The sequence below is a fragment of the Zootoca vivipara genome, chromosome 3 (assembly GCF_963506605.1).
Source record: "Zootoca vivipara chromosome 3, rZooViv1.1, whole genome shotgun sequence".
Classification (NCBI taxonomy): Eukaryota; Metazoa; Chordata; class Lepidosauria; order Squamata; family Lacertidae; genus Zootoca; species Zootoca vivipara.
Window position 1 is genome coordinate 72,616,714 of NC_083278.1, and position 21,460 is coordinate 72,638,173.

The following is a 21,460-nucleotide window of genomic DNA, read 5'->3' on the forward strand; positions in this document are numbered from 1 at the left end:
GGCCAGACTGCTCTTGAGGAGAAAGACAGTCCACAGGGCATTATGGTTTTCAATGTTGAAGGCCTTGGTCAGGTCAATAAATGCCATAAACAGGGGTTGGTTTTGGTCTCTACATTTTTCTTGAAGCTGTCGAGCAATGAAAATAATATTCACTGTCCCCCTAGAAAGTTGAAAACATTTTGGGATTCAGGAAGCGTAGCCTTGAATATAGTTAGGAGATGGTTTGTTAAGATCCTTGCAAGAATTTTGCTGGCCGCAGCTAATAAAAAAGATGCCTTGATAGTTTCCACAATCCATTCTTTCACCTTTTTTAAAAAAGGTTGATAATATATCTGTATATATGCAACTATACCAAGTGATCCATGCACTGGCTCAGTTTTCTCCCCACATGCTAACTGTCGGTGTTTTCCCCCTTCTTGTCATTGTTCATCTTTAAACTGGACTTAGACTAAAGAGAGAAACCCTTCAAATAAAGGATTGCCCTCTGATAGCCCTTCAACCAAGTTTTTAGTCCTTATTTCTGGAAAGGCAGAGTTGAAAGTATATGAGCAATGTGCACTGAAATCTCAGAAGTCAAAGGGGCACTCAAAAAAGTCTCCATTCCTAAACCAACTCACTTTTGTGGGTTATTTCACAGTTTAATAAAAGATAAAAGGAGAATTCCCTGGATGCCTAGATCCAGGCTTGGGGGCAAATTCTCTCTTGGTGAGAAATCCCCAGCAGAGATTTAAAATCACAAAACATGCAGGAAAGTAAAGCATGGAAATATAGGCTGTTAGACCTTAAAAATACCTCCTTTTAGCTAAGTCTAGGAAACCAGCTTACTCTATGTTCTTAACCCCTTCATGCATTAACTAGACCTGCTGGTTATATGAGGCTGATTCTGCTTAGTGAGACTCACTTCTGACTACATGCTGCAGAATTGTTTTTATTGGGATGCTTTTTCTTCTTCTTGATTTTTATTCAGATTTTAGATGGCTTTTGTTGTTGTTCTGCTGTAGGCAACCCTACAAGCCATCTGGTTGAAGGGTGGTATATAAATGCATAAAATAAACAAACAGGAATAGTGATCATGCTGCATATTTTAGCAGTTAGGGTGGAGTTTCTTCCCCCTTCAATATCTAGCAAAGCCAGAAATGGAAGCGAAGCTGATATATCTGTTGGCTATATATTTCCTCCAGTATAGGAGGCAGAATGGCATTGAATAGTAGGGTTCATGATCAGGGGAGTGTAATCATGCTTATGTCCTGCTTGTGGGCTTCACATAGACTGGCCACTGTGAGAATTAGACTAGATAGACCTGGACTAGATGGGCCTTTGGTTTGATCCAGCACTGCTCCTTTTATGTTCTTATATATATATGCAGGGTGGATTTGATTTAAATCAAACTGATTTAAATCATGATTTAAATCACGATTTAAATCACTAGTCAGTAAGGCTTGATTTAAATCATAGTCGATTTAAATCACATGAAAAACTTAAATACTGTTCACTCCTAACAATCAGAAAAATATTGTTTCTATTCTATTCACTGAACTTCTTGAAACTTAGCACTGAAGGGGTTGTTTCTGTATTCATAGGTTTGTAGAACAATAGGATTAAGGTCTTTTTCTCAACTCTGTTCATGTTATAACATTTTTGCTGTGAAGAAGAGGCATGTGATCTCTGTTGAGTCAAATTCAGTTTTGAGAACTGCAAAAGTAAACCAAGCATCTGTGATAATATCTTGTAGGCAGAGAATCTGCCCAATAATCTTACAAAAACCTCTGGAAGAGCATGACATTGTGAATGGATTAATGGCATTTATTTACCCCCCAAAATAAACATATACAACTTATTCTACATAATTAAAAAACTAATCTTTATTTCATGATGGAATAATCTTTGGATGGTAATATATTTTCCTCAAAAAGCATTTTATTTTAAAAAAAATCCGATTTAAATCAAAAAAATCGATTTAAATCAAAAAAATCCAATTTTTTTGATTTTTTTTAAAAAAATCATTGATTTTTATCCACCCTGTATATATGTTCAGAAAAGATGGTGCAGAACAGAAAAAAATTGTGACTAAATTAGGCAAAACAAGATTGTCTGCTATGTTAGCATGCTGAATCTGCATCTTTTATACCACAAAACCCAGCTTTTTGTGGCACCAAAGTTGGATTGTCCTGGTACATAATTATTTATTTTTCTTCTTTTTAATAGGGTACAATGTTACTCTGGCTACTGATTACAATATGTCTTGTAAGAAAACAGCTCTGAATTTGAGGGTCCATGGGCCAGATGGCCTAACTGCTAATTCTCAGCTCCCTTACTAAGGAAATGAGCTCAACGTGTTTCTTTTTGTGTTTTCCAGGCCCCACTCGCAAAATGCCACCAACTGCCAGTGCCATGGACTTCTTCCAACTCTTCGTCCCTGACAACTTGCTGAAGAACGTGGTCCTGCAAACCAATATGTATGCCAAGAAGTACCAGGAGCGGTTTGGGAGTGATGATGGCTGGGTGGACGTCACCCTGACAGAAATAAAGGCTTTCCTCGCGTACATGATATCCACCAGCACTCACCATTGCGAGTCCGTACTCAGCATCTGGAGTAGTGGTTTCTATAGCAACAAGAGCATAGCACTGATCATGACTCAGACGAGATTTGAGAAGATCCTCAAGTACTTCCATATTGTGGCCTTCCGCTCCAGTCAGACTACACACGGCCTCTACAAAATCCAGCCCTTTCTGGACTCCCTGCAACACAGCTTTGACTCTGCCTTTAAGCCTTCCCAAACCCAGGTGAGATATGGTTCCTTGGTTGTGGGAGATCCTTGGTTACTCCATGCTGGTGTATCCAACTTTCCTGATCTAGTGGTACCTCAGTTTTCAAGCGTAATCCATTCCGGAAGACCGTTCGGCTTCCGAAATGTTCGAAAACCGAGGAGCAATTTTCCATTGAGAAAATTGAAAAAATGCAGCGGAAGCCGTTGGACTTCCGAGGCGCGTTCGAAAACAAGTAGTAACTTCCGTGTTTCCAGCGTTCGAAAACCGAAACGTTCGGCTTTAGATACTCGAAAACCGAGGTACCACTGTAAACAGCTGATTAACACAGTAGGATCTCGTTACAGGTAGGTAGCCATGTTGGTCTGAGCTCATACCAAAATAAAAACTTAGTTGGTCTTTAAGGTGCTACTGAAGGAATTTTTTTTAATAGTAGGATCTCATAATACAAAATAAAAGTGGATCATGTAAGAGGCCGCTGAGATTATTACTTTTACCATGTTACACTTTTTTGTGTTTTTATATTGTAAACTGCCCTATGATGTTCAGATGAAGGGCAGTATAGAAATGTCATAAAAGATTTTTTTTCAAGTGCACCTTTAGCACACACTCCCAGCAGTGCAAATACATGTCATAAAGTTTTGTGGTACATCAAGAGAAGTACAGTATGTACAAATCTATCCTGAGCTAGGGCAGACACTTAATCCAGTCACAAAACAAGCCATGCTACTAAGGTTTAAAGTTCACATATGATATTTCTTTTCACTAAATTGATTAGCTTAGCTGTAATCAGATTAAGATGAAACCAGTCACCAATAAACCAAAAGAATTAGCCAGTAGGAGCTACTGGTTTTCATTTTGGAAGGTGGTGAATCAGAGGGATAAATTAATTCAGCTTGTGTCTGCACTATTTCTCTTTATGGCTAATTGTTTAATTGAATTGAAGACTGGAACCCAGCATTAAATGTTAACCCTTTCCAGTATGAAGGTATAGCATGCTTTGTAAGTGAAGAATATTCTTGGAAGGCTGTTGGTGAGATCTGAGAGAATATTCTGCTGGCTAAAGAATGGTAGGCGTTTGATCCCCACTTGATGACTGCAGCATCGGGTGTGAGAATTAGCCACCAGAGATATGCTAATACAGACAAGAAGGCTGAGAAAGTGTCTTCTCCACTGCCTTCCCCGCCACAAAAAAATCTAAAAATGCTGTTACTTTAACATTTATTTCCCAACAGGGGCAGAGCTAGGGGGCGGGCCACCCCGGGTTCCACTATGGGGGGGGGGTGACAGTTGGCGCCCCACCCAGCGACTCCCAAGGCGAGCCCCTCCAGCCTCCCGGTAAAAAGCCCACTCGGCACGGTGCGGCGCGCTGCGCCAGTGGGCTATTCGCCTGGAGCCTGGACGCTCCGTTTAGGCTCCGTTTAGAAGTCGGGGGGATTGCACACCCCCCCCCGCAACTTCAAAACGGAGCCTAAACGGAGCACCCAGGCTCCAGGCAGATAGCCCACTGGTGCGACGGGCGTGCTGCGCCAGTGGGCTATCTACCTGGACGCTCCGTTTAGGCTCTGTTTAGAAGTTGCGGGGGGCGCGCGATCCCACTCTACGTAGCACACATTCGTCATGCCCCCCCCCGGGTGCATGGCAATATGTCATCGTGGGTGTCGCGGCAGCTCTCTACGCCACTGTTTCCCAAATAAAACAACATTTCTAGCCTCGGTGACAAACTGCAGCAGCAAGGCAAATGGTCTTAGAGCCTATAATGCCTATCCCTGAGGAAGGAACGCCCCCCGCCCCATGGTCCTTCCTCAGAGGCTGGAGCAAGCGTGAGGAACTACTTTCAGCTGGTGGACAGGATTCAGTTGTGGCCAACCCGCCACAAGGGGAGAGCAGATGGATTTGACACACACCCCTCCCTACTGAAGCAGCATGGCTTGCATCTGGAGCCACGTTTAAATGGCAACAAATGTTGTGCTTGCCAAGGCACCATCAGGGGCCTTAGAGTGTGCTACCAGTCATTAATCGGGAAGCATATTGTATTCTGCACTCTTTGAAACAGGCCATGACCATGGCGATGCAGGTGGATCCACTTGTTTGCTCCCACGTGAATCTGATGTCTGTTGAAAGCAGTGCAAATTTAAAACAGCACCAAATTCAACCTGAGCAGGTGAAGGGACAGTCAATAGTTCCAGTTACTTTTTTGCAGCCTCAGCTGACATCCTGACAGCTGGGCATGTGGAGGGGGGGGTGGCTAATTAATCCCATGGGCTGCTGGTTCCCCACACATGGGCTAGAGTGAGGCAGGGAGGAGGTGGAGACCGAAGCAGAGAGACTTGTCATGTCTGTGGGCACCCAGTGTATGGAAGTGAGAGCTGGACCATAAAGAAGGCTGATCGCCGAAGAATTGATGCTTTTGAATTATGGTGCTGGAGGAGACTCTTGAGAGTCCCATGGACTGCAAGAAGATCAAACCTATCCATTCTGAAGGAAATCAGCCCTGAGTGCTCACTGGAAGGACAAATCCTGAAGCTGAGGCTCCAATACTTTGGCCACCTCATGTGAAGAGAAGACTGCCTGGAAAAGACCCTGATGTTGGGAAAGATTGAGGGCACAAGGAGAAGGGGACGACAGAGTACAAGATGGTTGGACAGTGTTCTCGAAGCTACGAACATGAGTCTGACCAAGCTGTGGGAGGCAGTGGAAGACAGGAGTGCCTGGCGTGCTCTGGTCCATGGGGTCACGAAGAGTCGGACACGACTAAACGACTAAACAACAACAACAAACCTGTTGGTTGTTTTTCAGTCAGTTCACACATTCAGATACCTGCAGATATTGTTAAATGATGTCCATGCATGTGAGCTGGCCTTTAAATACATTGAATGTCAAAGGCTTAAAAGCTTAATCATATCTGACTGCTATAATTCTGAATGCTATCTAATCCATCTCCCCATTTCCAAGTCCTTTTGCCAAGAATGCTTTGCTCCTGTTTGAAATACTTACATGGCTGGAATCAGCCTTATATGATGCTGAACATCTGGCTCTGCCTAATATACCTGTGTTTGGCCCTATGTTGAAGATTTGCTAAAGCAAATTAAATTGCCTTTGTCTCTTTGGTCTGCCTCTCTTCCAGTACTAATGGAAGAGCGTAGATTTCAGAATGGCAGATGCTGAAATAGCTGTTTTTGCGGTAGTTTAGCACAGATTTCAAATGAATTATTCAGAGACCTTAAGTTTGGCACCTCTTTCCCTTGACAGCATTTTGGTTATTGAATTTATTTTCTAATGTGCCAAGGTTAACAATATACAAAAAGTGGTACATAAAATAGCAAAGGTGGGAGTGAGAGAAGATACTCCAGTTTGCTCCTGATTTAAGAAAGACTGTTACTGGATGTTGAAAGGCTGAGATTCCCTTGAGTTTGAACCTTGCGATCCCCCCCTTCCGCATTTCACTAAAGGAATTAGTTGAATTCTTTTGTGATCACTTATAGTCTAGAAATTGTTGCCATTTTGTTGTCGTCATTATCACCACTTTGAAAATGTGTGTGTGTGTGTGGCCTACTCCAAAGCCTCTAGGCAACTTGCAACATAAAAAACAAAAAATGTTAATTAAAAATGACATAAAATTGCATGCAGGCACCAGTAACCCAGCCCTCCACTATACCAAGCTGTATGGAAGACACTTCCCTTTCCAAACCAATGAAACTTAACAACCCGGATAAACAATATTAAAATTGTCAGCAGAAGGAAGATGTTAACTCTAAAAGCTTTAAAACTGTGCTGCTGCTGAAACCAATAAAACTTCTAAAATTTACTATAAACCTAGGCGGGGAATAATGTATTTCCTTGACCCTGAAAGAAAATTGCACAGAAGACACCAGGCAAATTTCACTGGGGAGCATTCTGTAGGGGGGTGGGCACCACTGACAAGCCCCCCCTTTCATTGTCACACTTTGTAACTCTGATGGAGCGACCACCCTGAGACGGGCCTTTGTAAGGTTCAGGTGGTAAAGGGAAAAGGTACTGGAGTCCCAGATTCTGCATGGTTTTGTTGGTTAATACCAGCACCTTCAATTATTTGCCTTTAAATCTCCTTTTCTACAACACTTTGTCCTAATTCCTCTTAGATACACAGTCTGATGGATGGATAAAGCTTCAAGGCAAATTAAACACAATAACCCACTTGTACAAAGTGGTGTCAAGGTTAAGGTGCCACATTCTAGTGTTAAAACTTACTTGAGGAGGTAAGTGGCTGAGGAGAATTTCTAGGGGCTGTGGTAAAACTCCATTATACTGAGTCACACTGTTGGCCCAAATAGCCCAGTTTTGTCTACCCCAACTTAGGGATCCTTGAGGGATTTGATTTCTGGGAATTCAGGTGTGAACTTTCCTCATCGGCACCTCATGGACTAAAGTGTGGGTCCTTCCTGTTTCTCGCTTCCCCAAATTTTGCGATAACAGCTTCCCTGCACGAAATAAGTACCAAAATGCATTAAACATGTTCATTTTAGGAGAAATCACAGTTTGATTGGCTTACATTGGGATAAAAGACATTTAGAAAGTCATATATATATATATTAATACATATTTGAATATGCTTTTTATTTGGTGCAGTTTTTTTTAAAAAAATTATATCGCAGATTAATGCAGAAACTGGACAAAATGAATTTAAGAATGAGCACATGCAAAAACTGACACAGACCTAAGGCTATCGCCTTTACCATTGGTTTATTTATTTTCTTATTCCATAAAAAGTATATACTACTTGATGGTCTTGGCAGGCGGTGGGACGATGACGACCCTTAAAGCGGTTTCCAAAAAGAATAAAACAATAAAAACAGCTTAAAACACCTGTTTGAAACATTAAAACAGTAATTAAAAACAACAATGAGTGGAAAGCACAAATCTGTGCTCTTCATATCTGGGTTGGAAGTGGCTTTCTATGGACTCAGGCCAAGGTCTTTGATAGCCTTGCTAGTGGGAAATCTGGGGGTGCTGAACCCAGCATGACTTGTGTGCAACTAAGCTCTGCCCTTTTCCCATACCTGCTACATCTGATTTGCCCAAATCCTTCTTGAAGGAGGACAAAGAACGAGCAAAAGAAAGAACCCTCTACCCACCTCCGTGCACTTGTGTTATTTCGACTGATCTTGTTAAATATTGTCAGAGTAATGGTGGTGCTCAGGGTAGCTGCTGGCTTAGCATCCGTATTCTTTAGGAAATTCTTGTCCAACTCCTGAGATGCCCCTTCCTGGCCCGCCCCTTGCCTCCTCTGCCCAAGCAGGAAGAAGCAGTGCGTGCTACAGAGCGGGTTTTTTAAAAACCTCAATCCGCGGCTTCCTCGCATTTTGCCACTGCCGCTGCCTAGGGCAACCCACTCCATAGCATGCTCTGCACACTGCTGCTTCCGCGGCAACCTTATGAGCAGCAACTCGTAAGGCTGCCGCGTGCGAAAAGCAACACGGACAGGGCAGCCTTACATGCACTGTTTGCGCGTGGCAGCCTTACGAGTTGCCGCTTGCTCGGCAGATTGTAAGGTTGTCGCGGGAGCAGCAGTGCCAGCCTGGACGGTCCACGCATGCACTGTTCATCCTGGCGCGTGCGTTGTGCATCATGATGTCACGGCGCATGGGTCAGGACACATGCGCGCTGCGGAGCGACGCCCCGCCCACAGGGGATGCCGCCCCAGGAAGCCAAGCGGCACTGTTTGCCACTGTTTGGGAGTTATCCTAAAGTCCTCTTCAGGCATTCTGAACAGCATGTGTGTCATACGGGTTGGAAGAGTCACCAAGAGCCATCTAGTCCTGGAAATGCGAAAAAGTTAAAGAATTTTGGGAAATGATATACAATGAACTGAAAAAGGTGTTTAAGTATACTTTCCCTAAAAAACCAGAAGCATTTTTGTTAGGAATTATAGGACAAGAGATAATAAAGGAGGACAATATATTATTCTTGTATGTGACAACTGCGGCTAGGACATTGTTAGCCCAAAAATGGAAAACTCAGGACTTACCGACGATTGAAGAGTGGCAGACAAAAATGATAGACTATGCGGAAATGGCGAGACTGACTAGCAGGATCCGGAACCAGGGGGAAGCAAGGTTTCAAAGAGACTGGAGTAAATTTGTGGACTATATGGAAAAGAACTGTAGAAGTTTAAAAACACTGAAATAAATATATAAATTATATATATATATATATATATATATATATATATATATATATATATATATATAGGACTGAAATAAATCCTACAAATTGACTTTAAATGGGATGTACAAAGGAACTGCGAGATAAGAACTGAATAGAAAACCAAATGAGGGGAGGGAGGGAAGTCAAGCTCGGCGGAGCTTTGAGAATGTGAGATTTGGAGAAATTTCTTTAAAAGATGAATGTATCAGTTGTATTGTTTTTTAATGTTTGTTTTGTTTTGTTTTGTTTAATGTGGTTTAATTGGAAAATTTAATAAAATGCTTTTTAAAAAAGAGCCATCTAGTCCGAACCATTACAAGGGAGAGACAGTGTGAAAGAGCACACCAGCTCTGCCACCGCCCCAAATTTGCTGTTGCCCACCATGTTTTCCCCCCAGTGACTGCCAGCAATGGAGAAGTCTCCTGTAATCGTTTTATTTATCTATATTTTATTGAAAACTTTCAGCAGACAAATGAAGTAAAAGAAAAGAAAAGAAAAAGGTGCTTGAAACTGTAATACAATGCAATATGTAGGTATATAAGTAATGCTGTTGTTCCAACAAGTGTACAATTCTTAGCAAGTCATTATAATTTTTATAAACGCACTTGCAAGTATCATTATACAGTATTTATCTATACACAATCTGCATCTAAAAGCAATCTGTTCATATGAAGTGAGGTCCATGCTTGAGTACTGCAACGTACTTTTTGTGGTGGGCTCAATACCCAACAGATTCAATTTAATGTCTAGATTATTTTCATGGACAATTGGAATTAATCCTGTTTTCCAAATAACTTTCATGTGGACTGTGAGGATCCTTTCATCACCAGCTTTGTGTGCTCTAATTCCTTGGGTTATGTGGAACACAATTAATATGTTGCTTTTTTTAAAAAAAATCTATATGCATTTGTGGCTTCAAACTTCTCTCTGCTATTCACTTTTTAATGATAATTGCACAGGTGAGCCCCGTGATGCGTTGAAAATGCTTTCCAAAACAGACCTATGTTTTGAATGAGCAACCTTTTCATTTAATTTTTTTAAAAAATCTCATTTGATGGCTTCATGCTATTGGGTAGCCGGAGGAGTGGAACATGGCTGGCAAGAAGCAACATGAACTTGGCCAAAGATTAACATTCTGGAGGGAATTAAAATTACCAAGGCATAGCTCTCAGGAGGGAACAACAAGTTCATTATAAGCAAGCTGTTCTTTGCTCCACTTGCAGTCTACAAATTCACAAGGGCTAAAGTAAATGTTTCGACTAGCGGTAATCAGAGAAATAAGGGCTGGGCAAAGATGGTGACCACCACCTCATATTTGGGGAGATTGTTGAAGTATGCCCTGGAGACATTGATTAGGTTCACATTAAACTATAGTTGGCTCACAAACCATAGTTACTGGTATACACTGCTCAAAAGATCCCACAGCAATCCTGCCATGGCATAAATGAAAGAAGCCAGAATCTGGGTTGTGTCATCTAAACCCAGGCTTGTGCTTTGTATTCCCCAAATAAACCATAAGTGGCAGAAAGAACAAACCTTAGCCACCACACACAGTTTACTTGGATAACACCATAGCTTGTTTGAACTAGGCCAGGGTGCACTGTTCAGACATGAACAACATGATTTTGTTGGAGCTGCTAGAATGGGTTGTGTATAACCCCCTATGAATTATAATCCAAAATGTATTGGGATCTAGATAATCTGAAGTTTTCATCATTCTATCTATCTATATCTATCTATCTATCTATCTATCTATCTATCTATCTATCTATCTATCTACAGTGGAACCTCGGTTTATGAACACCTCAGTTTATGAATTTTCGGTTTATGAACACTGCGGACCCATCTGGAACGGATTAATTCATTTTCCATTACTTTCAATGGGAAAGTTCGCTTCAGTTTATGAACGCTTCAGTTTATGAACAGACTTCCGGAACCAATTACACCCATGCTTCAGTTTATGAACGCTTCAGTTTAAGTACTCCGCGGACCCATCTGGAACGGATTAATCCACTTTCCATTATTTTCAATGGGAAAGTTTGCTTCAGTTTATGAATGCTTCAGTTTAAGTACCCCGCGGACCGTCTGGAACAGATTAATCCACTTTCCATTACTTTCAATGGGAAAGTTCGCTTCAGTTTATGAACGCTTCAGTTTATGAACAGACTTCCGGAACCAATTGTGTTCATAAACCGAGGTACCACTGTATCTATCTATCTATCTATCTATCTATCTATCTATCTATCTATCTATCTATCTATCATCTATCTATCCATCCATCTATCCATCTATCTATCTCTATCTATCTATCTATCTATCTATCTATCTATCTATCTATCTATCTATCTATCCCTATCTGTCATCTGTCTATCATCTATTTATCTATCTCACAATCGTCTTTGTTGCAAGGGACAACAATTGACTTTGCTATGGATTGGGGGTTGAGGAGAGAACATTTTTATTTGTTTCATCACATCCATGGTTTTCCTTTCCCTTCCAAGGAGCTCGGAGCCAGTTTGTGACTGGAATATCAGGGGGAAGCTCAACATTATACAACGCCATATCCTCCACCCTGGGTCCTCAAATAATGGGGGCGGAATGATGTGTGCAACTCAACAATTTATCGGTTTGTTCCAATAAATGGAAATATTGGCGAACACCAGGTGATGCTGCGTCAGGTTAATTCTATCTTTTACCTCCTCCACTTTGAGTCCTTAAGGCTTTTGCCCCTTTCTTGGCTCTTTCAAGAGCTTGCGCCTGTGTCCACCACAGCCTTCAAGGTTTTCCTGTGCCTCTGGACATTTCTTCTGGCTGGCTTTTTCTTTTATAGCTTACAATGTGGCAATCCTTTGTTATTTTATTTTCACAACAACCCAGCAATGTAGATTAGGCTCAGCGATAGCAACTGGGCCAAGGTCACCTGGTAAGCTTCACAGCTGAATGGGGATTGGTTGAAATCTGACACTTGATCCACTTTCCCATGCTTGCTTTAGAGAAATTGAGAAGCCTGTTTTCCTTGCCAGTGATAGAATAACACAAGCCCGTTGTGATTTTAGGTACTCCATGAACCTCTGATCGACGAAGATCCGGTTTTCATTGCCACCTGCACAGAGCGAGAGTTACGCAAGAGGAAAAAGCGGAAATTCAGCCTCTGGGTACGGCAGTGCTCATCAACTGGTTTTATCTGCCAGGTAAGAGCCTGTGGAATTGGCCTCAACCCTGAGTCAGGCATCTGCACAGAAAAGTGCCTCCATTTGTACTTTGAGGCATTTTCTCCCCCCCCCCCCACGCATTTTCCAAGAGGCTACAAGAGGGAGCCACTGTCTGTCCTGTACAGAAAAAGGCCTCAGTCCCAAGTCTTTGTTTGCATGGTTTATGTGAAATTGAGACTTCCCCAAGCCCTCTGGTGACAAGAATAGTGTTTCCTGTCCATCAACAGCCCCCTGCGTGGGCCGAGCTAACACTGTTTATATGAAAAAGTGTGGCGGGTTTTTTAAAAAATATCCTAGGGAAGTTTATCCTGTCCTTCCTCCCAGTCTGAATGTTGTTGTTTTCTATGGCTCCTAATTTTAGTGAATAATTCAGACTGCAAGTCCAAGGTACCTCAGCAAGAGACACAATTTCTGACTAAGTGTCCATCCCTTAAAGATGTGGCCTATACAGTTTTTTCTTCAACAAATCCTGGGTATCTATTGCGGGGTGTGGGCAGGGAGAGACAAAATGGGGGGAGGGGGTTGCTTCATCCCAGGATGAACCATAATCCTCATATTCCCAGCTTTCATTTTAAAAAAACAGCAACAACCTACTAAGTTGCAACCACTTAGCACCTGAGGCATGAGACAAACTGGACCGGAAGTATTATTTTCAATTTTTGTGAGAAATTAGTCCTGTTGCCCCTTTTTGGTATTCTACTTGGATTAAAAACAAAAACAAACCACAAACAAACAAGCAATTTTACGAAATAAATACTTTGCAGATCCCCCCCCCAAAAAAACCCCAGTGGATGCCTACATTTCCATTTGCATGGTTTGAGACATAGGAAGGAATTGGCAGGGAGCATTAGATGATGGTCATTGTTGTTGTTTAGTCATTTATTCGTGTCCGACTCTTCGTGACCCCATGGACCAGAGCACGCCAGGCATTCCTGTCTTCCACTGCCTCCTGCAGTTTGGTCAGACTCATGTTGGTAGCTTCGAGAACACTGTCCAACCATCTCGTCCTCTGTTGTCCCCTTCTGCTTGTGCCCTCCATCTTTCCCAGCATCAGGGTCTTTTCCAGGGAGTCTTCTCTTCTCATGAGGTGGCCAAAGTATTGGAGCCTCAGCTTCAGGATTTGTCCTTCCAGTGAGCACTCAGGGCTGATTTCCTTCAGAATGGATAGGTTTGATCTTCTTGCAGTCCATGGGACTCTCAAGAGTCTCCTCCAGTCTCCTCCATGGGACTGCAAGAAGATGATGGTCATAGAATCATAGAATTGTAGAGTTGGAAGGGACTGTGAGGATCATCTAGTTTCAACGCCCTGCAGTGCAGGAATATGCAGCTGTCCCATACGGGGATCAAATCTGCAACCTTAGTGTTATCAGCACCATATTCTAACCAACTGAGCTATCCAAGTAGTAAAGCCGTTATGGACGGGGCCCAAATTTCAGAGAGGGCTTGGGCTTGGCTTCTGATGAATCATGGATTTCTGAGTTGAAATCATTCTGAAACCTCCATTTCTAAAATTTGTCACCGTCACCAGTTACTTCCCATGCTGGCATTGCTGCACTTCCCACTAGCTTGGTAACTGTGTCTTCAACTGCTACATCACAGCCTCAGGATTCTTCTCTTACAGGAGCACCATGGGAAAAAGCCATGGGCAATAGTTCCCACGGTATAAGACTTTTTGTTTTGCCTTCATGGACTTTGGCACTGAAGTATAAGAAGGAGAAAGAGCAAGGTCTATAGATCATAAATGCAAACTGTTACAAATGTTGACTTGCTGGAGGCATTCCAGCTACTCTGGGCTCCAAATATAATTTATTTTCTGCCCTCAGTCCATCTCCATTAACATACATCTTCAAACTGTCAAAGTCAATGAGAATGGATGACACTCCGCATGTCACAGGATCAAGCTCAACAGCTTGAGCAAAATAATGAACTTGACACTTGCGTTTGACTTGCATCCAAATAACTCCCAAGTTATCTCATGAGCCTTTGTCTATGCACATCTTGACAGCCCTCTGTTCACATTTGAAAGGATCAGGTGAGCAAGAAGTTGTGAAAATGAACATTTCAAAAAGTGTGAACCCATCAATATCACAGCTTGCAAGAACAGGTGTGATGTTTTTCCCCCAGTGACTAGAGACTTAAATACCATATCCACCTTTATGTTGACGACCTTTCCAGTACATTTATACAAAGGCCCTGTGGAAGTCAACCACTTATTTGGAGGGTGCCTGCTGTTCTGTGAAGGAGGAAAACAATAATTTGCTCAATGCACCAAAAGGAGGCTTTAGTTTAGTCTAAATGATTGGTTCCAACAAGGAGATAATTGACTTAAGTGAGAAGAAACGGTAAACTCTCTGCAGCTATCTGTATGAGAGCATATTTCTAACAAAAACAGTTTCTACAAATGTAGAAGCCCAAAGTTCTTGAATCCAAAATGCCATTTATTATACTTTATGTTTTGATTTTATAATGTTTCCAAATAGCTTACATTTAAAGAAATCTCAAAGCAATTCAGATGAGTAAAAAGACAAAGCAAAGCAATTAATTGCACAAAAGCCAAAACTGGTGTAGCCTGTGGGGCTTATGGGTGGAATTCAACTAATGAGTCTCATCTGCAGAATTTCTATCTATGCAATGGGACTTCTTTGCCCCCTGCCCAGCCTTCATACTAGCTATTTTACTTAGCACCTGGGGATCACAGCTTGGGATGCAGGTGCCTGTAGGAATGTCTGTTGCTACATCAACACACCAGTGCATTGAAGCCAACAGATGAAGCACTCCTTTGGATGCCATACTAAGACAAGGTGGATGGCAGCCATAGAAGAGGGCCTTTAATGTGATGGCACCACTTCCCCTCTCAGTAGAAACTCACTTGGTGTCTATGTTGCCTGACATAGACCTTACCTTTTAGCCTTTGTGATTGAATTGTTTCCTTCTGCTGCTTTTAATGGATGATCTTTTTCTTTTTAATTGTGTTTTTATTCTGATTTTTGGATTGTTGCTTCTCTTGATGCTAACTTGTGCCCATCAGATCTCAAAATGCAGACAAAGCTGATTTTTCATTTGTTGGTAGATTTTAAATAACTCTTCCCCCCCCCCAGGTTCTTTCCCCTAAGCTAAACACATACCACTTTTCGGATAGGATTTACCTTCTGGATTCTTTATCATCTTTGCAGTTCTGCTCTGTATCTCTGTACTCTGTACTCTGTATCAATAACCTTCTTTTAACCGTGGTGTCCAGAAGTGAGGAAAATAATTTCCAAATGATCGCTGGGGTAATAATTTTCCATTCCCAATGACTGGGACTGCATGCTTCCAATTTAATTAAGCCATGAAGAGATGTGGAGACAGATCATCTCATGGTCCTGATACTCAAATGACAGCTTCCAAACTGAAGCAGGAAGTCAGAGCTATGACTGGGGATGGGGAGAAATTTGACTCAGCATTTAAAGGTGGATTTACCAAATTTGCCTACTGCTGGGAAGCAGTAGGAGACCCAAAATACAGTAACTTTCAAAACAGATGTGTACAAAAACACATTTACTAGGGTAAAAATGTGCCTTACGATGCATATATTAGTGAAAATAGCACACAAAATGCATTCTAATTTGGGAAGTTGTTTGGCAAGAATGTGTATGAGGCAAAACTGTGCACAAAAATATGTATATTAGGAGAAATTCACATTTAAATGCTGGTGATATTGTGAAGACTCTTTAAAAGAAAATTGCAGAGGGGTGTGTAAATGTGCAGAACTGAAGATTGGAAAATTAGAAACTGAAATCAAAATGGACAGATTCACCCATCCCAAGCCGTGGCCCAAGTCTGGTCTTCTCTTAATGGTTCCAGTGGTGCTGAATGGGGCTAGCATCTTGAGTCTTGTCAATAGCCTTGATTCTAGACTCTTAAAATGTGGTTATGTTGATCCAATGTAACATGGCATCAGGCCACACTGTAATTGCCTGCAGGTGGGTTGGAGCTTTCATTCATTCATTTCTCCTCTCGGTCTCCTTGTTACCCATAAACCTGTGGCAATTCTAAACAGAGAGCCATTTCTGATGTTGGAGAATGTCGGGACTGTGCACAGTGGTAAGGTACTACACTGAAAATTAGAATGACTTTCGCTGTCCTCACGTTGTGAATAAGCTTATTTGATGTCCCATTAAGTCCTAATTGATTTACTCATTCTACTTTGAGAGAGCAAAATATAAGCCCGGGGTGAATTTCCTTTTCAAGGGCAGAGTTGCAGAAGGGTTAGCCATCTGTCGTTTTTGAAGGGGTATTTGTATTTTACATCTCTCTCTCTCTCTCTCTCTCTCTCTCTCTCTCTCTCTCTCTCTGAAATTTGTGAAAGTTCAAAGCTTGTAGGAATAAAACCAGTTGAATTGATCAGTTGCCTTGTTCATATTTTTGAGACAGCTCCCTTCCACAACATCCCATAGAGTATATTTCATTTAATTCTTTTAAATAATACTTGCTTTACTGTTGTTTCTCCTTGAGCACCCCAAAAATCCATTCCCAAGTATTAATTAAACCATGGCTTAAAGAATATCCACTCATGAGGGTCATGTGGGAAACCTTCCCTGTCAAGCACAGGGCCAAGACATCAATTTGTGCATAGATTATTGCAGCTGTTAGGCAGACAGCTCAAACGTCTGTGAAAATAGGCTTTTGGAATATTACTCAGGACAGAGTTCCTTTCCTGGTGGCTGCTTTGTATAGGACAATTACATGCTGAGGAAGTGCTGTGTGCTCATTCTAAAAATAGATGCAAACATAATGGTTGTCTCCAGATGTCACTATATAAACCATGGTTTATTCATTGACCCTAGCCTCTCCCACCCAGTAAGAGTGTGTGCTCCGCTGCTACCTCCTCTGGTGTGGGCCCAAGAAGGAGTTTGAAGCTTTTGTTTGTCTGTTAACAGGAATTTAGCATTATGCCTGGCCCCTCAATTATGGTTGACCAATGGTTAGTTGAACAGTGAGATGAGCAGTGGTTGGCAGAAACAAGCCAGCCGCGTGACTCATGGTCTGAAATTGGCACATTTCAACCAAGATGAACCACAGTTGTTGTTGGGTTTAGACAACAGAGCGAACTGTGGTCAATCAAAACCAGAAGTATTGCAGTCACACTAGAGGTGTTGAGAAGGGGCGCTGAAGCCCATTGAAAGTTAGACTAGTAACCACAAAGGAGCTCTCATCCCTAAACTTGGCTGAAATGAGCCACTGTTTATTTAATTGAGGATTGCACAAGAAAACCTTCCGCTGAATTGTGCCCCCAAGTGAGACCTGCTTTAGGTTTTCTCCTAGTTTCCATTATAGCTGCCTTCTGCTGTAGTCCTATTCTCATGTGATGCGTACAGATGGGCCCGCAGCTACATCTCCTCATGTCCGTGTGATTCTGCCATGCATGCAGAGGACTCTCTACAACTACTTGTTGTTGTTTAGTTTTTTAATCATGTCCGACTCTTTGTGACCCCATGGACCATAACACGCCCGGCATTCCTGTCTTCCACTGCCTCCCGCAGTTTGGTCAAACTCATGTTGGTGGCTTCGAGAACACTGTCCAACCATCTCGTCCTCTGTCGTCCCCTTCTTCTTGTGCCCTCAGTCTTTCCCAGCATCAGGGTCTTTTCCAGGGAGTCTTCTCTTCTCATGAGGTGGCCAAAGTATTGGAGCCTCAGCTTCAAGATCTGTCCTTCCAGTGAGCACTCAGGGCTGATTTCCTTCAGAATGGATAGGTTTGATCTTCTTGCAGTCCATGGGACTCTCAAGAATCTCCTCCAGCACCATAATTCAAAAGTATCAATTCTTCGGTGATCAGCCTTCTTTATGGTCTACAACTATTTACATGTATCAAAATGTCTAATCGGTGGGATTGAAAAGCTGGTTTACTACAGGCTGCTTGGAAGGTGGTCAGTGGATGTTTGGGCTGATAGGATTGCCTTAATTTCCTATGTAATTGACCTCACTGCATCTGCAGTTATTGCAGAAGGATCAGTCATGCCATAAACTGCTCCTGTTCAAACAGGACTGGAGTGTCTTAGGACATGATCAAATTTCTCCCGGCTGCTACAACCCTCTACAAGGCTCCCTCTTGGTTCTGCCGCAGCCTATCCCTTTCTTAAAACTTGATACTTCTATCTGAAGCCAGTGCAAAATTGATTGGGGTTGGCTTGTGCCTTATGATCCTGTGGAAGTAGCATGTCCACAGAAACATGTTGTGCCAATGCGGGCAGAGGGGAGAGCTCAGTGAGCTATTTAAGCACCCTCCACCCTTATCCAGGCTCAGTGTAAGGTCAGCTGACTGCATATGGGCCAAATAGGAATTGTATGCCTGACCAACAGGAATTGTTTGCTTGATGGTGCAGGGTTACCAGCTGCAAGGAGGTCTGGGCATTCAGCTCAATGTATCTACTGTCCTGCTTCAGATCTTCTTCCTTAGTATGGGAAAGGCTGGGTAGTGATACCAGGGCACAGAAATCCATGGACAGAACTTAAGAATGCCTGAATGGGGCTGATGTCTCGCTGCCATGGGTGTGTATGGAGTAAGTGATACATCTCTAGAAAAGAAGGACACAAAATACAGTGACAAGCAAATGTCTTTTCAAGCTGCACAGTAAGGTGAAGCACCCCTTGTTTCCCAAAGCAGTACCAGTGTGCACTCTCTTTCACAATTCAAACTGTGGATGAATACCTAATGATTTCTGAAAACAGACCAGCTCTAAACATGCTGTTTCTTACAATGACGCTTGCTAATGGTGAGGGGTCCCGTTACCTTCAATTCAGCTTTGGGATGGGATTTCTTACTGCAGTTCCAACAAATGGTTTCAGGGGGGCAAGGCTGTGGCAAGATCAGCCAGGATAAGCAGCTTAGAATTGCAGCACATCTGGGCTCAGCCAGCATTAAATCTCCAATCCTGGCTCAGATGCAGCGGCATAACTGCATCATCCTGGCATAGCTGGAGCAGAGCGGAAGCTGACTAAGCTGAGGCTGGAGTAAGTCCCCCCCCCCCAAAAAGGGGCATTCTGGGGGTGAGGTGGAGGCAAGACCAGAGAGGAGAAACTTAGGCTGGATTTTGAGCCAATTTGGTTCCATCAAATTATCTAGCAACCAGCTATAGAACATAAAATTACCTCTGCCAGGTTTAGGCAGAGCAGCAGCCCCACTGCTGAATGGGACTTGCATCTGGTGTAATTTTATGCCGGCTGAAGCTATACCAGCTGGCCTCTCGCCAGCTTCTTGTGCATAGGACTGCTCCCCTTCAGGACTGAAGAGGCCTTAGCATATTATTATTATTATTATTATTATTATTATTATTATTATTATTATTTATTTGATTTTTAAAAAGTATAAACATGTAACAAAAAAAAATCCAAATCCAAATATTGAGATTACTCTGAATCTTCAGACGCCCCTCCCCCCCATCCCTTCCATGGGTTCTAATGATAATATTTACAACTGAATATCAATACAGTGGTACCTCGGGTTCCAAACTCTGCTCACCCGGAAGTAGTACCTCTGGTTACAAACTTTGCCCCAGGATGAGAACAGAAATTGCATGCCAGTGGTGCGGCAGCAGCGGGAGGCCCCATTAGCTAAAGTGGTACCTCAGGTTAAGAACGGTTTCGGGTTAAGAATGGACCTTTGGAATGAATTAAGTTCGTACCCCGAGGTACCACTGTACTTATCAAATTTTTTCCCTTTCTAAATTATCCATACTTTCCGTTACTTTACATGTGTGACTAAAATCCTGCTAATGTTTTAACCTGTTTACAGTCATCTCGTAAATAAATTAAAAACTTTCCCCATTCTTTCTTAGAATTATTGTCTCCTTGATTTCTGAGCCTCCCAGTTAATTTTGCCATTTTGGCTTAGTCCATCAGAAGAGTCCTTATTATGCACTTGCAATATTCAGCTCATCTCCCAGAAGAACGAGAGAGCATTGCCACTGGCCTTTTTGTGCACTGACTTTTCTCCCTGCTGTTCTGCCTCTTGCTTGTTAAGATCTATGTCCACCTGAAAGAAGGAAGTGGCATGGAAGGCCTGGATGCTCTGAAGAACAAAACCCAGCTCCACAGCATGGTGGCCAAGAGCCTTTGTCAGAACGCTGCAGGGAAGAACTACATCATTTTTACTGGGCCCAGCATCACCAGCTTGAATCTCTTTGAAGAGTTTGAGAAACAAGGTTTGTGTCGGGCTACGTGTTGACCTATTGGGGGGGGGGTTGGCCTCCGGTTCACAAAACCATAGAATTGTTGGTCTTTCGGGGGCACAAAGCTCTCTTGTTTTGCTTCTGCTTTGACAGTTTAACTGAAAACAGGCTAGCATGGTTGCTGTGGAGTATCCCTGTGGACCTCAGAGGCAATTCATAGCTGTTTAATTGCTGTGGCATTTTAGGGGTAGAAGAATTTCTCCTCCAACCATCCTCCAGCAATTAATGGGGAAAAGAAATGGCATGTATTAATTCTACATTTCCCATATTTATTTATTTATTTATTTTTAAAAAAACCTTCAGGATTCAGGAATCTTTGGGAAATTTAAAGTGATATAGGAATGCTTTGAATATATGGTGTGACTTTAAAAGATTTCAGTTTTGCCCATAAGTGGGAGATGCAGATAGATTAAGCAGGTAATGGTGACCTAAGCGGTATCTAGGAGGCACTTGTTACTTTTTCTCAAATGAGCAAATAAAGATGTCACTCTATATTTTTGGTCAGAACAGATGTGACCTGGGAGAATGTGATTTCCAGCTTTCTGTTTTCACTTTAAAGGAACGATGGAGTCCGAATTTAAATCCCAATCCCCTATTTTCATTCTCTCTCTCTCTCTCTCTCTCTCTCTCTCTCTCTCTCTCTCTCTCTCTCTCTCTCTCTCTCTCTCTCTCTCATTTGCCCAAAATACCTGTCCTGTGATATAAGTCAGGGAAATGCTTCCATTGTTCTGCTTTCTTCTCAGGGCATTTTAGAATCTCTTCATAAAAATCTGAACGTTAAAAAATTGTCAAGCAGCTGTCTGGGGGCATCATAGGCATCCCTGCCCTCCCCTCTGTCTCCCAGGCTGACCTGCGCGCTGTCACTGTCAAGGCTTCACCCCTGCACCACACAAATATATATAAGAGAAAGGCACTTGCTATTTGGCCGTAACAAAACAGAACAGCTCAATTGATCCAGATGGATTCCATTTTTATTGCATGCTGCCCTAGCAACTGTGAGCTTCAATCGCAGACTTGTTGTTGTTTTTTAATCTGCGTAAGTTACATGTGCCATGTGCCGGCACTAAATCTGCTGCCACTGTTAAA

General features: G+C 42.4%; 1 protein-coding gene across 2 annotated transcripts in view; it reads left to right on the top strand.

Annotated features, from left to right (window-relative positions):
- The window catches only part of PGBD5 (piggyBac transposable element derived 5), an 86,011-nt gene that overhangs the window by 42,007 nt on the left and 22,544 nt on the right, over positions 1 to 21,460 (top strand). For both annotated transcript variants that reach the window (XR_009557368.1, XM_035108475.2), the window contains exons 2-4: positions 2,357 to 2,784; positions 12,009 to 12,143; positions 20,167 to 20,347. Coding sequence is in view for 1 of the 2 variants with exons in the window: in XM_035108475.2 (XP_034964366.2) it covers positions 2,357 to 2,784; positions 12,009 to 12,143; positions 20,167 to 20,347 (744 nt within the window). In the remaining variant the exon portion in view is untranslated. The remainder of the gene's footprint in view (positions 1 to 2,356; positions 2,785 to 12,008; positions 12,144 to 20,166; positions 20,348 to 21,460) is intronic.